Raw genomic sequence first — 15,610 nt, 5'->3', positions numbered from 1 at the left:
TCAGCACATGTGTCTCCTCGGACAATTCATTTCCGAGTGTTAGACAAGAGCCCAGTTTCGGTCCCTGGAAGGGGTCCCCCTACATGCAACAGTACTACCTTCTGATAAGTTCTTAGAGACACAGTTACAACTTATTTTAAAAATTTCATTGAATGTTACTAATGTAATCTGCAATTTGGAAGAAAAAGCCCTTAAACTTATAATTTCACTAATTTTTATTAGTCTGTAAACCTTGAAATATCAGAGACAATAATCAAAAATCTCTATCACCCGGACAGGTAATCACTTGATAACTTTTATCAGGTTTGCTTTACTCTGGGTACAAAATGGAAAAAGTAATGAATGACCACTAGGTACTCTTTGACCAGGGGAGTGTAATGACATGTTGCTTGTCAAGAAAATCTTCTTCCTCCTCGTCCGTACTGCTTTCAGAAACTGTCAGCAAAGACTGGATTCCAGTATCCTTTTCAGAAGAGCTGGAAATACATTAAAAGGTCAATACACAATATACAGAACCAGGTTTCAACTCTTCATTTATCTTCTGATCAATACTACACACACTGAAGTAATTGGAGGCAGGCAGACATTGGGCAGGGGGTTGGTGCTGTTTCAGACTGAGACCATAATTCTCAATGTGCCCAATAAAGCAAGCCTCTGTGATTCTCATCATTCTTCCTCTCTCAAGAGATAAAGCCACGGTGGAACCAAGGAGAGAAGATTTCATGGTCTCTGGTTGCATCTTTCATTGATGATACCTCAGAAGAATACTTCAGAAACTTGTAGAGCCCCCAGGTTCTTGTTAAGAACATTTATCATTATATTGAATCCCAATGAATAAGCTGCCAGATAAATCACTTAGGACCATGTGGATAGCCAGTCTAGATATGCCAAAGCCAAAATTAATGACAGCAACTATGTAGTTCTTTTACTTTGTTGCATCTTATGGTGAAAAGGAACTCATGGAAACTCTAGCGTGTTGCCGTCTGAGGCTTGGGGTAAGTAGTAGTATGGGGGCACAGAGAGGAGTCCGCATAGTTCATATATTTTGGTCCAAGTTATTAAAAATTTCAGCCCAGGTACACTATTAAATAATATAAAATATTTCACCCTGTGATGGATAGAACTCATCTTTGGAGTTTATGCCCCAAACAGGCTAAACCAGCATTTTGTAAACTCTTGTCTGTGGTCCAGTTCAGATCTTAAATGTGATTAAAAACAAAAGTAAAAAAAACCTTTCACTGGTGTAAATAGAGAAAAGAAGGACAAAGGTAATAACTTTTTCATGAAATTTTTAATTTTAAATAACTGTGCTTTATTCTATTAATATAATCCCCTTATATTTAGTCTTAAACGTCCTTCTTTTTATGAAGTTGGTTTAGTAACTTTGGTTTATTTTTAGGGAAAAAAATAGCAACTTTATTCTGATCCCTTTAAAAAAAGAAATGTAAGTGGTGTTAGAAATGGAAAAATCCTTGGACCACAGATAAATGATTTTCTCCTTTAGAAAGACAGAATATGAACTCTTGATTCCTTTTTACTACAATAGTAGACTTCAACAAGTCAAAAGAATTTACAATTCAAGGGGATTTTATTTTACTTTTTTCTCAGTCTGTTTAGAAGAATCACTCTTCCTTTTTCAGGGAATTCTAATATGACCATAACACCTTGACATGATAGACTACTTTTCTGAAGATTTATTAGTTTTACCAATGTTCCTTATAAACTGATCACCATCTCTAAATGCTCTTATCCTGTGTAAGGGAAGAATGAAGTCATATAGATTAAAATGATATCATTAACAATCTAGACTTGATTTCAAGAAGGAGACTTCTCAATATTCTATTCTAAAAACTTTATTCACATTGAGTAAGAGTCTATGAATGTAAAATATTGAAATTCAGTAAGTTAATGAAGGCAAGTAAGGCAACTGTTTTTCAATATAAGAAGAAATAGTGAAGGATTATTAAATTCCAAACGTCTTTTCATTTTCCTGACACACATTGTGCAGCAGAGAATTATCTCTTCACATTAAAGCAACAACTTCATAAGCCTTTCACTAAATCCTGATATTAGGTTAGCAAAGCACTTAAACATTTTATAAAGAATAACCATATAAGTACACACATGAGGACAATCTTTATTTATGTAGTAAAGGTAACTAGTTGGGGGTTGTCAAAAATTTTACGATGCACTCTTTGTACATATAAGCACCATATTTAACCTACCTTTGTTCCTCAAATCCACAGAGACCCCTCGCACATGAGGTCTTAAGGAAATCTAGGGTAGTCTGACTTATATTCAGCAAATGGTTGTTGAAGGCTGGTAACTCTTCTGAGGTTAGGCTGTAAAGTTTTTCTGAAGGATCTGAAATATTTTATTTCATGCATTGTCAACACGTAAATTCAAGAAACAAATACAGAGCATATGGTGCTGAAAGTTTACTCAGTAAACTTCAAGCAGTACAAGGATAGGGGCTTCCCAGGTGGCTCAGTGGTAAAGAATCTGCCTGCAATGCAGGAGACGCAAGAGACTGGGGTTCAATCCCTGGAGTAGGAAATGACAACACACTCCAGTATTCTTGCCTGGAAAATTCCATGGACAGAGGAGCCTGGTGGGCTACAGTACATGTGGTCTCAAAGGAGTTGGACACGACTTAGCAACTAAACAGCAGTCTGACTTCTTTTGCCTAGCCACATTGATTTTTAACATATACTATACTTAAGTGACAAATGCTCTGAAAATTTACAAAGTTCCAAGGAAATACAAGCAATCTTTTTTTAAACTCACAATATTGTGCAACTCCTCAACTTGCCTGAATATTGAACACTTTATTATATCTTTTTGTCTTCTAAGAAATAAAAGGTTTGCCCCCATGCAGTCTGAGGCAAAGGTTAGTTTTGGAAAAGCTACTCTTTCTTTTAGACTGCCTTGCTTTATTTGGGTAGATAATAACCATGTGTATGTGAAAGGGGAAAAGCCTTAAATCTTCTTTTTCCTGAAGTTGGCCTGTGATTCAGCCTTCTGCTGCTGCTGCTAAGTCGCTTCAGTCGTGTCTGAATCTGTACGACCCCATAGACAGCAGCCCACCAGGCACCTCCGTCCCTAGGATTCTCCAGGTGAGAACACTGGAGTGGGTTGCCATTTCCTTCTCCAATGCATGAAAGTGAAAAGTGAAAGTGAAGGCACTCAATCGTGTCCAACTCTTAGTGACCCCATGGACCGCAGCCTACCAGGCTCCTCCGACCATGGGATTTTCCAGGCAAGAGTACTGGAGTGGGGTGCCATTGCCTTCTCCCAATTCAGCCTGAGTAAGGACAAATAGTGCAAGTTCAATAAGCAAATGTGTAAGCAATACCTTCCTTACATGAACTACCAAAATATCAAGTATAGAAGTAAATATGATGACTACATTAGACATAATGTTGTCAGAGACATCTAACTTCTACATGAGGTTATGCTATGGTGACTTTTTTTTTTTCTTTTTTTTTTCTTTTTTAACTTTACAATATTGTATTGGTTTTGCAATATATCAACATGAATCCGCCACAGGTATACACGTGTTCCCCATCCTGAACCCTCCTCCGTCCTCCCTTCCTGTACCATCACTCTGGGTCGTCCCAGTGTACCAGCCCCAAGATATGGTGACTTTTAAAACTATTAAAATTACTGGCTGTTATTCCTGGGGTTACCCAGGTAGTGCGAGTGGGAAAGAACCCACCTGCCAATGCAGGAGATGTAAGAGAGGGGAGTTCAATCCCAAGGTGGGGAAGATCTCCTAGAGGAGGGCATGGCAACCCACTCCAGTACTCTTGCCTAGAGAAACCTTTGGACAGAAGAGCCTGGCCAGCTACGGTCCACAGGGTCTCAGAGTCAGACACGATTGAAGTGACTTAGCACACATTCCTCCCTTCACTTTAATGAAAGTGACAGGATCAGAAGGACCAAACACCAGACTGCATGTATTAAATCCCTGACTGAAGATAATTGGGGGTGGTTAGTATTAACGTGAAGTTTGTGAGCAAGCAGAGATTCCCCTACAAAAATGAACTTAGAATATCCCTCCTGCAAGATAACTAAGATCATGGCATCTGGTCCCATCACTTTATGGCAAATAGATAGGGAAACAGTCGGAACAGTGACAGACTTTATTTTCTTGGGCTCCAAAATCACATGACTGCAGCCATGAAATAAAAAGACGCTTACTCCTTGGAAGAAAAGTTATGACCAACCTAGACAGCATATTAAAAAGCAGAGACATTACTTTGCTAACAATGGTCCATCTAGTCAAAGCTGTGGTTTTTCCAGTAGTCATGTATGGATGTGAGAGTTGGACTATAAAGAAAGCTGAGCACTGAAGAATTGCTGCTTTTGAACTGTGGTGTTGGAGAAGACTCTTGAGAGTCCCTTAGACTGCAAGGAGATCCAACCAGTCCATCCTAAAGGAAGTCAGTCCTGGAAGGATTGATGCTGAAGCTGAAGCTCCAATACTTTGGCCACCTGAAGCGAAGAACTCATTTGAAAAGACCCTGATGCTGGGAAAGATTGAAGGCAGAAAGAGAAGGAGACCACATAGGATAAGATGGTTGGATGGCATCACCAACTCAATGGACATGAGTTTGAGTGAGCTCTGGGAGTTGGCGATGGACAGGGAGGTCTGGCGTGCTGCAGTCCAAGGGGTCGCAAAGAGTCGGACATGACTGAGTGACTGAACTGAAGATAGACATCCATACATTTACAACTGTAAGTGTCCTTCAAAGTCCAGAACATTCACAATGACAATACGTAGAGAAATCCGGCAGGCTGAGGGTTGAGGCTTCTGCTCCCACCACCCCAAAGCAAGCAAGACAGCTTTCATTGGTCTCGTTTATGTTTGGGAATTCTTTATAAGATTACTTTTGAGAAAAACAAAAGATTCCTTAGTGAAAATTTTTGTCCCATCCCACTTATTGGAGATTAGGAAATCGAGGGCCCACTAGGGACTGATAACTTGTTCACACAACTACAAGTAGAAGAACTGGAACTCAACCTAAGCTCTTTCAGCTCACCACATTCATAAATCACTATGTTCCAGAATCTAATTATTTAGCATTAGGCTATTATCTTCTCCACAAGGAGGTGTTTTTTTTCCCCAACAAGGTGAATGAAAACAGGTATACAAGGTCCCTTTACATACCACACGAAAAAGAATGTTACCCGTGGGAAAGTAGTCAGCTCAGGATTTGGAACTGGCAGAACCACAGTGCTAACCCAATACTGATGCTTAGATCTAAGGAATCCCACCAGGAGAGGTTAGTCTTTCAAGTCTCTATTAGTCTTTCAAGTCCTAACTGAATGAATACTGAGCTAATTCAAATTATACAAACAGAATGGGACTATTTTTGTATAATTATTCAGTCTCAAATTTTATTTCAGAATTAATAGGAGGAGTTATTTAATTGCAGTTAACAGGAACAGAGGTGACATCATTTGACTTTCAAGGCAGAAAAAAATAAAACTTTAACAAAAACCCTACTGCAGGTTAGTGTTAAAATCTAAAAGGTTAACCATACAAAAACCCAAGTGTTCTGATTTTTCTCATATGGGACCAGGGAAGATTGCATTGATATTTCCATTGGAGATTTTACTTTATAACTGTCAAACCAGCTGATTGTTGAGAGTGGATTGAGGTTAAATCTTTCCTATCCCTGGAATAAACGGGGTATGTGTATGTTCTTTGATCACTAAAGAATCTCTTAAATGCAATAATAAAGAATGGCAAAGAGGGAAAATTGACTATATACAAAGTTCCACAGTGTATTTCTAAAACTCAGGTCACTTAAAACACATACATAAAACTTTATTCTACAGGGAAATAAATACACATGAATAAAGAAATGAAGTAAAGAGGAAAGGAAGGACCAAATGACAGGTTAATCCCTTTCAAGGAACAGAAACAAAGTACACAGACAATTTCCCAGTAAATAATTCACCAACAACAACAAAAACAAGCACCACTTCTAAAGGATTAGATACACATACAAAAGACATCCCAATATTCGGGAGATACGACCATCAGGAGCCTCCCCCTGTAACCTGTGAGCCCATGCCCAACCCGCCAGCCTGTTTCCCCTCCTCCACTGTCTTGCCTCATTTATCCTTCAACCCTTCTTTCCTTTGCCTTCACTCTGCCCAACACCTTCTGCCTCTCAAGTGATCACAGTAGTGATCTGAAGGAAGAATGTCAAATTATTTAAGTGGCACACAGGTCTGGGGGTCAGACAAAGGAACGTGGGGCAGACCTGACTGGGTTTGTGCGTGGGTGCCTCTGGGCACCCAGGGGAGGCAGTCACTGCACCATCCAGAGTCTCAGTTACTGTAGCCACACAGGGGAGACCAAAAGCACCACTTCCTCACCCATCTACCAACAGGATAGCTATGAAGATCAAATGGAGCAACAGTTAATGTAAGAACAAACAATGATTATTACGACTCATTGAATGGCTTCATATTCCCACATCAGAATGTTTTTAATATGTTGACTTTCACTTTTTTATGTCACCCAATTTTTTCCCCTAAAATTCCAAGATACTCTAAAGCAAAAAAATTGCCATTCTAATTCAATTTCACCTGACTGTCTTTACAAGGGTTATCTAGTTAATTAGCTGACTATAATTCTGACTAGCCATTTTACAGTTTAATATCTTGCTTGATGGTCAACCTTCTAATTACTCAGGAAACCACTGCCTCACTATTTTACTTCATACTGTAGTTTGTACTAGTATCAGGTAGATTTTTATTCTTTCTTATTTAAGGAAAAGTTTTCTGTCTTTAATTACTCAGCTGAGTACCTGCAGACTCGTACAAGCATAGGATTGCCAAAGGAATTTAAGGACCACAAAAACTCAAACAAGTAAGAATGAGTTTAAAACAAATAAGGCTTTTCTTTTTGGCCACATCGTGTGGCATGTGGGATTTCAGTTCCCTGAGCAAGGACTTAAGCTGTGCCCCCTGCACTGGGAACACAGCCTTAGCCACTGAACCACCAGAGAAGGCCCCAAACAATAATTTTTAATCACTGAAGAAGTGAATGCTTTATTGCATTTGATTACTGATATTTTCTCATAATGCAAATCTTCTGATATATCCAAATTATTCAGGCTATGCTGCTGCTGCTGTGAAGTCGCTTCAGTCGTGTCCAACTCTGTGTGACCCCATAGACGGCAGCCCACCAGGCTCCTCCATCCCTGGAATTCTCTAGGCAAGAATACTGGAGTGGGTTGCCATTTCCTTCTCCAGTGCATGAAAATAAAAAGTGAAAGTGAAGTCGCTCAGTCGTGTCTGACTCTTCACGACCCCATGGACTGTAGCCCACCAGGGTCCTCCGTCCATGGGATTCTCCAGGCAAGAGTACTGGAGTGGGTTGCCATTGTCTTCTCCATTCAGGCTATAACAATATCCAAAAACTGACAAAAATGCCTTGGTAATGGCTCAATGGTAAAGAATCCACTTGCAATGCAGAAGACACAGGAGACACAGGTTTGATACCTGGGTCTGAAAGGTCCCCTGGAAGAGGAAATGGCAACCACTCCAGTATTCTTGCCTGGAGAATACCATGGACAGAGGAGCCTGGCAGACCACAGTCCAAAGGGTCACAAAGGGTCGGACATGACTGAGATACTAGAGCATAAGTAGAATTTAGTGTTATTTACAAAGGTACTTGTGGAGGAATAATTATACAGCATGAACTAGAGCTAACTATAATTCTCAAAGTGGATCAGAAGAAAACATGGTTCTAGAATAGAAATAGATTTTATATGCTTTTGACTAAAAGTTGGACTTGCTAAGAGCAGCTTTTGACTAAAAATTGGACTTGCCAAGAGCACCTTAGCTTACTGTATGTCAAAAGCACTGCCCACTGGTTTCTTATATAATTTAACAGTGTTTTCAGCACAGACTATGTGCTAAGCACTTCAATGTTAAAGTGCAGATGTGTGTGTGTGTGCAAAATTTTTATAAATATAGTATTTAATATATACTCAAATCCAATCACTGAACAATTTATGATAGGGCCTATTCTCATACTCGTCTTTCATACATGGAAACTGATACAGAGAGAGATTAAGAAAGTATAATAATTTGTCTGTTGTCACAAAGCTGGGAATTCGTAGCTCCACATTTCATAGCCAAATCCCTGGTCCTAGAGCCTGGCTCTCAACCACCCTGCTTTGCTGCTCTTTGTTTCCTGATTCAGCCTGCATACACACACACACATATCCTCAGCTCCCATTGGCCTGTTTCCTTACGAAATGACTCTATTGTCAGCTTCAGCAATTGGAGTCAAAGGAGAAACACTACTCAATGTAATTATTTCCTGTCCTCTTCTCCAGACTCTTTGGCAGGGCTCTTTTCCTAGACCTTGGAGGAAGTGGAGGTATCCTAGAGCTGACATAAAATTAGTCATAACGTTTGTTGCTTACAAAAAAGGCAGCTTTCATGGGAATGCACACCCATTTACATTTGTATGAGTACAGTTGTATAGCTGTATCTGTGTGAGACCAGACTTCCTTGAGAGTTGTTTCAGAACTCACCATGAGTAGTGACATGTAGGTGGAATTTTTCTACCCGTTGATGCTGAACAGAATATAAAAGTCTGTGCAGAATCAATGAATTTTCTAGAATAAAGCCTGATTGCACCACCGCAGCTGTCACCTCCCTGACTGTTGGGACAATTTAGCTGATGTGCAGTCCTCTTCTTTCCTCAGCTCCAGGTGAATGTCTCCAAAGCTGTGCATTCATCCAAGGCCAATCTTCCCAAATAGAAAGAGAGCCATTCCTCAGGGGACTGTGTGGAAGTGATTACATTCTGCTCCTGACCCATCAAAAAGCTCTGGTAGTTCACAGGCTCTGTAGTGTGTACTTGCTTTTAATGTATGAAAAGGTATGTGTTTTGGTGAAAATACTGGTGTGGGTGTATGAGGAAATGAGTGACAGGGGAAAGGTGAAGCACATAAGGAAAACCTGATAAACGAAATAAAAAAGCTGAGAGGTTAGAGACAAACAAGTATGTTTGTAAAGTATTTCATTTGTAAATAATGAAATTGACCAATTTACCAAATAAGACAACCTTCATCTTCTGATTAAAAATTGTATTACTATCCTTTTGATCTAGTTCAGATCTGATATGCTTCATTTTAGAATTAATTTTTTAAAGGTATTTTTATGTGACGCATTTTTTTAAAGCCTTTATTAGATTCGTTACAATATCACTTCTGGTTTTGTTTTGTTTTTTGGCCACTAGGCATGTTGGATCTTAGCTCCCCAGCCAGGATTGAACCCTCTACCCTCTGCATTGGAAGGCAAAGTTTTAACCACTGAACCTCCAGGGAAGTCCCTAGAAATGACTTTTGACATGAGAATTACCTCCAAGCATATTTATATTTGATTTTTAGTAAAGCAGAGTCAGGCAAGTGAGTACTAGGTAAAGATGAATCACAATTTCTTCTTCCCCAATCCCTAATGAAGTGAATAGGAAAGGGAGAAAAATTAAAAATAAAATAAAATCATAAATGGAACCAAAGGAAGAGATACAAATTCACATAAACCTTGACAAGGGACAACCAAAGGAATAAACAGAAGATTCATTAAGGTACAGTTGGGGGCCTACGCTGTCCACACCCTTTCTCCTTCCCACTCAGTGTGCACACAAACTAGTGACAGGAAAAGTAGAGGCATCTAAAGTGCTCACAAGTCTTACCAGTACCACAAGAAATTGGGAAAAGCAGTGGGTAAGGGGAAAGCAAGGAGAAAATGTTGAAAATATTTTTAAGCCCTGAACATCCACCATAATATCTTAGTGGAGGCAAGAAAATCACACACCCGCAGGTGTCCCAACAGAGACAAAACACACTTCAAATCAGGTCCAGTGAAGTTTGGCATTCAATAAAATCCAGAAAAAGACAAGAGAGCCCAGATCCTCCAATAAAGGAAGCTGAACTCTTCAATCCTTCATCTATTCTCCCTGTGCCTTTGAGCCAGCGGGATACAGAAAAGAGTCAACAGCCAACTCACAAACAGTAGCTCCATAGAGAAGACTGACACATCTAGCACAAGCAGAGAGGAGAGAGTAGATTTTAGAGGAATGCAGTCTCACTGTATCAGAAAAGACAGAAGATATGAGCAAAGCCACTCACAACACATGTGAACAAGTAAGACGTGAGGAAATGACAGCAAACAAACTGGAATCCAAGAATCCACTGCACACAAAAAACAATTACGTGAAAGAGCAAGCTGGTAGATAACAGATCAAGACCCTACGAAAATTCCCTCATAAGTCCTTTGGTTACAGAATAAATAATAAGAATGACATTTTTAAAAAGAATAAAGCTAACCTAAAAGATCAAACAGCAACATGTCAGACGTCAAAAAGGAAAAGCAAACTTGTTCCTGGATTGGACCTTGCACCAGAAAAAAACATGCTATAAGGAACATCACTGAGACAATTTAAAAAACTTAGATATGTACTGAAGGTTAGAGAATTACAATGTATGAATGTTTAATTTCTTGATTTTGATCACTGTACTATGGTTACACAAGAAAAAGCTGTTGCTTGTAGGAAATACACTAAAATATATTTTTGGAAAAGGGGCATGATTCTTGTAACATTCTCTCAAATGGTTCAGAAAAAGAGTTGTATTTGTGTGTGTGTGTGTACATACATTCAAATGAGGTAAGACAAACAGGTCATGAAATGGGTGAAATGTATATGGAAGTTCCTTGTACTATTCTTGCATTCTTGCAGTTCTCTAAGTTTAAATTATATCAAAGTAAAAATTGCCAAAAAAAAAAAAAATGCCTGTAAAGAGATAATTTATTGGGTCAATCCATAAAGAATGGCCTATAACCAGCTAAAAATTGAAATGCTGATATAAGAGACAAACTTGAGATAATCACAGTAAATAAAAAGCAAAATAAAAGCAGCTTAAAACAGTTGAAGAAACATAAGTAAACATCGTAAAGAGATCCGACATAAACAAAACAGGTTTCTCAGCAGCAAAAAGCCAAATGGAACAGAATAGCAACTCAAATATATGACAGAAGAAAATTTCTCTGAAAACAAAGAGGAACTTCTATGCTTTAAGAAATGCTGAATTACTGATACTGAAATACAATCCTGGCCCAATAATTTCAAATATTAAGAAAAAAAATTCTCCAAACATCCAATCAAGAAAGAAGCATGTCACATGCAAAAGAGAGTGAAGTAAAAATGAGAAACCTCGAACTACTTTACAGCAGAATTCAGATCCAGGAAAGGATGAATCAGTGCGTACAAGGTTTAAGAGAAAAATGACCCAAGGAGATTTTATTGTTGTTTAATCGCTAAGTCATGTCCAACTCTTTTGTGACCCCATGGACTGTAGCCTGTCAGGCTCCTCTGTCCTTGGGATTTCCCAGGCAAGAAACTGGAATGGGTTGCCATTTCCTTCTCCAAGGGATCTTCCTGACCCAAGGATCAAACCCATATCTCTTGATTGGTAGGCAGATTCTTTACCACTGAGCCACCTGGGAAGCCCAGACACAAGGAGAATACCCACAGTCAAATTTGACATTCAAATACAAAGGTAGCAGGCATTCTCCAACATAACAGGATTCAGTTAATAGAGCTACCACAAGCTCTACCAAGTGGGAAAAAAAATTGACAATTAAATTCAACCGAACAAAAGTTAAATGGAGAAACTGTGCCAAAGTACTAACTAGCACATTATCCAGGGACGGAAGACAATGGAGAAATGCCTCCTAAGTGCAGAGGGAAAAAATTGCTAAATTAATCTAACTTGCCAATGAACTCTAAAGATAAAATAGACAAGAATGCCACAATCAAAATTTCTAGAAAGCTCAAAATTGGGACGTCTTAGTAAAAATGCAGAATCTTGCATCCCACCCCAGACATACACCTGCATTATAACAACACCCCTGGGGGATTTATGTACACACTGAAACTTGAGAAATACTGCTTCAAAAGATCAGATGGAATAGCTCTTGTCTCCAACAATATTGGGCAGTGGCTCTTATAAGAGATTAGTCACTCAGTGAGCTTGTAGGAAGGAGAAAAAAAATTTTTTTTCTGTCCACATGAAGGACCTTAAGACCACTTAACTGTGAATTATATGAGCTAAGGGGATAATCTCTGATATGGCTGGGCACACACAAGTTCTATAACATTTTCAGAGTGACATCAGAGGATAGTGAAGAAAACAAACACAAAGGTTGATGGTTTAAAGAGGAAAAGGGAAAAGTTTGTTTGCTTGGAGCATGACATGGAGAATCAGGTATAAGGCAAAGTTAATACTGTTTATGGTGAAAAAAAAAAATAGCATTACCTGCAAGATTTCTCAGCTCATTTAATTCTTTTTCCAAACTGTCTAAGGTCTGCTGATCATCAGTGTCATCTAAGGAAGGCTCATCATAGTCAGTATCGTCAATATATTCAATTTCTGAAATTTCAGAAGCAGCTTTAGAGAATGACTGAGCAACTGCACTTCTAGACCGGGGATGAGAAGAAGAAAAGCAGCTGGAACGTCTTTTCACAGAGTTGGAAAGTGGTAAATTTGCTGTTGAAGGTCTCTGTGATATCTGGCCTAAAATAAAAAATAGATTAATCAACCATTTTTAAAATTCTGAATGAATGTTTTAAAAGATACAGAATATTAGCCTCCTGAACTCAGTTAAATTCATGCAACAGAATTTATGAGAAAATGAACTTTAGATTATCATGTATTTTGCTTTACCTCCATTTGTGAATCCTAAATTACCTTCTTTGTGTTATAAAGAACACTTTGGGTTATTCTTCCCTCATTTTGTCTACATTCACAGAAAGGTAAGCTAATTTCAATATTAAGTAAAACAAAAATCTGTAAGCCCAGTCAATTCTAGAACAATTCAACATGCCAATCTTATCATCTACTCCATGGCCAACCACTGTGCTATGTTTCTTAAATTCTAGGACAATATTGCACTGCGCCTTGTAAGAGAAAAAACCCCACAGGATAAACATGGTACCACTTCCTAACGATCCCATTTTATTTGATGGTGTGTACATTCATCTATTAAAGCAGATATGGAAACAAAAGAGACCAGTATGCAAAATCTCTTGGAAAAACAAAGGATTTAAAGAAAATTGAGAGTACATTTCTAATTTTCCTAAATATGAGTTCACTCTCAGCTGCTTTATAGGGCACTTCAGTGGAAAAATTCCAGAAGCAGAGATCTGAGTCAGGTTAGTACTTTGTTCCACCAGGGCAGTCACCATTTTGTCTTGATCTATTTCAAAGGCTGACTTAGTTGGTTTCTTCAATATGTGTGGTTCTTTCATAGTAGGATAAAAAAAACTCCCTTCAAAATTTATACTAGCAAAACATAACTATATATATCATTTGGTATTGCTCACAAGATTCTTTAATAAAGGCCAAGGGAATGACTGTGAAGAAAGCTGAGCGCCAAAGAATTGATGCTTTTGAACTGTGGTGTTGGAGAAGACTCTTGAGAGTCCCTTGGACTGCAAGGAGATCCAACCAGTCCATCCTAAGAGAGATCAGTCCTGGGTGTTCTTTGGAAGGAATGATGCTAAAGCTGAAACTCCAATACTTTGGCCACCTCATGCGAAGAGTTGACTCATTGGAAAAGACTCTGATGCTGGGAGGGATTGGGGGCAGGAGGAAAAGGGGATGACAGGGGATGAGATGGCTGGATGGCATCACCGACTCGATGGACATGAATTTGAGTGAACTCCTGGAGTTGGTGATGGACAGGGAGGCCTGGCGTGCTGCAATTCATGGGGTCGCAAGGAGTCGGACATGACTGAGCAACTGAACTGAACTGAGGGGAATATTAAAGGCACAAATTTATATATTCATAGCACAGGTGTATTTTTAATATAGTGAATCATTGTTTTGATTTAGATAAATACATGTATATTAAATATAAATAATTTATAAGATAATCTTGTATTCCCTTAATACAAATTGCCTTTGTGTAAAATGTTGGATTCTTTAAAGAAGTGCTATGGCCATTATCATTAAAATTATTATTTGACTGAATATATGTCATACAACATTATGCCCACTCTATTGACTTCTAGAAAAATGTAAAATTCAGAAGAGTGGCTACAGGCAATTGTTATGTAATAAACAGTCAATGATTACTGAGTTTGTCTTTTTTTTTTAAGATCTACTTTGAAGGTAGCTAGTACCCTAAGAAGAATCCTAATGCAGTATGTAATTATTTAAGCAATTAAATCTGACTAAGGTAAGTCCCAAAGGGTACCAATTTTAATACATGTCTCAGAAATCAAGTTTGAAAACAATTTTTGTTGGAATGAAATTGTAAATAAATTAAGAGTCTAACCTTTTTGCATCTATTTGCACTCAGAGATAATTGTAAAGAAAAACAACTAAAAAAATGTGCCTATGTATTTTTAAAAAAGTAAATATCCCTAAGATTTATTTTAATGACTAGAAGTCGGAATTATTTTACTTGTAAGGAATCAATATTTTATTTAAAGCCATCAAGAATAACAAATCTGCCATTTTTATAAGTGAACCAGCAGTAGAAACAGTAATGGTAGAAGTACAGGAGAGAGAGTATATAATTAAGCTATAAACAGTAATACAGTAATTCAGCTAAAAAAATAGAAACTTCTAGATCTATGGAGAAAACCACACCTTCTATCTTACTGTGCCACATCTCAATCACAATTTAAAGGAATTTAGATCTCGTTAAAATAAATGAAAGATGTTATTAAGAAGAACTGGACTTCTGCCAACACAGAGAAATATGAGATGAAAAAATTTTAACATAATATATATATGCCCTTCAGAAAATTCAGGAGATTACGAACATTTGCTGAACTCTTATAACAACATCTGGCTGCCACCGTATTAGAGGTTAAGATCCCAACTGAGAAAAAAAAAGTACACAGCTGTGGGTCAGATATGCTTCAGTTCAGTTCAGTTCAGTCGCTCAGTCGTGTCCTACTCTTTGCGACCCCATGAATCGCAGCATGCCAGGCTTCCCTGTCCATCACCAACTCCCAGACTTCACCCAGACTCACATCCAACGAGTCAGTGATGCCATCCAGCCATCTCATCCTCTATCATCCCCTTCTCCTCCTGCCCCCAATCCCTCCCAACATCAAGAGTCTTTTCCAATGAGTCAACTCTTCACATGAGGTGGCCAAAGTACTGGAGTTTCAGGTTTAGCATCATTCCTTCCAAAGAACACCCAGGACTGATCTCTTTTAGGATGGACTGGTTGGATCTCCTTGCAGTCCAAGGGACTCTCAAGAGTCTTCTCCAACACCACAGTTCAAAAGCATCAATTCTTCAGCGCTCAGCCTTCTTCAAAGTCCAACTCACATCCATACATGACCACAGGAAAAACCATAGCCTTAACTAGATGGACCTTTGTTGGCAAAGTAATGTCTCTGCTTTTGAATATGCTATCTAGGTTGGTCATAACTTTCCTTCCAAGGAGTAAGCATCTTTTAATTTCATGGCTGCAATCACCATCTGCAGTGATTTTGGAGCCCAAAAAAATAAAGTCTGACACTGTTCCAACTGTTTCCCCATCTATCTCC

At 38.5% G+C, this 15,610-nt stretch overlaps 1 protein-coding gene across 1 annotated transcript in view; it reads right to left on the bottom strand.

Annotated features, from left to right (window-relative positions):
• Positions 1-226: 226 nt before the first annotated feature.
• ZBBX (zinc finger B-box domain containing) overlaps positions 227-15,610 on the bottom strand; it is a 125,813-nt gene continuing 110,429 nt past the window's right edge. Inside the window, exons 19-21 of the mRNA XM_055570337.1 lie at positions 12,357-12,614; positions 2,226-2,364; positions 227-476 (exon numbers count right to left, since the gene is read on the bottom strand). Of these exons, the coding sequence (XP_055426312.1) occupies positions 350-476; positions 2,226-2,364; positions 12,357-12,614 (524 nt within the window). The 3' untranslated portion in view covers positions 227-349. The remainder of the gene's footprint in view (positions 477-2,225; positions 2,365-12,356; positions 12,615-15,610) is intronic.

The sequence above is a fragment of the Bubalus kerabau genome, chromosome 2 (assembly GCF_029407905.1).
Source record: "Bubalus kerabau isolate K-KA32 ecotype Philippines breed swamp buffalo chromosome 2, PCC_UOA_SB_1v2, whole genome shotgun sequence".
NCBI classification, from domain to species: Eukaryota; Metazoa; Chordata; class Mammalia; order Artiodactyla; family Bovidae; genus Bubalus; species Bubalus kerabau.
The sequence above is the reverse complement of the archived record's forward strand: the minus strand, read 5'-3'. Positions and strand labels throughout refer to the sequence as shown.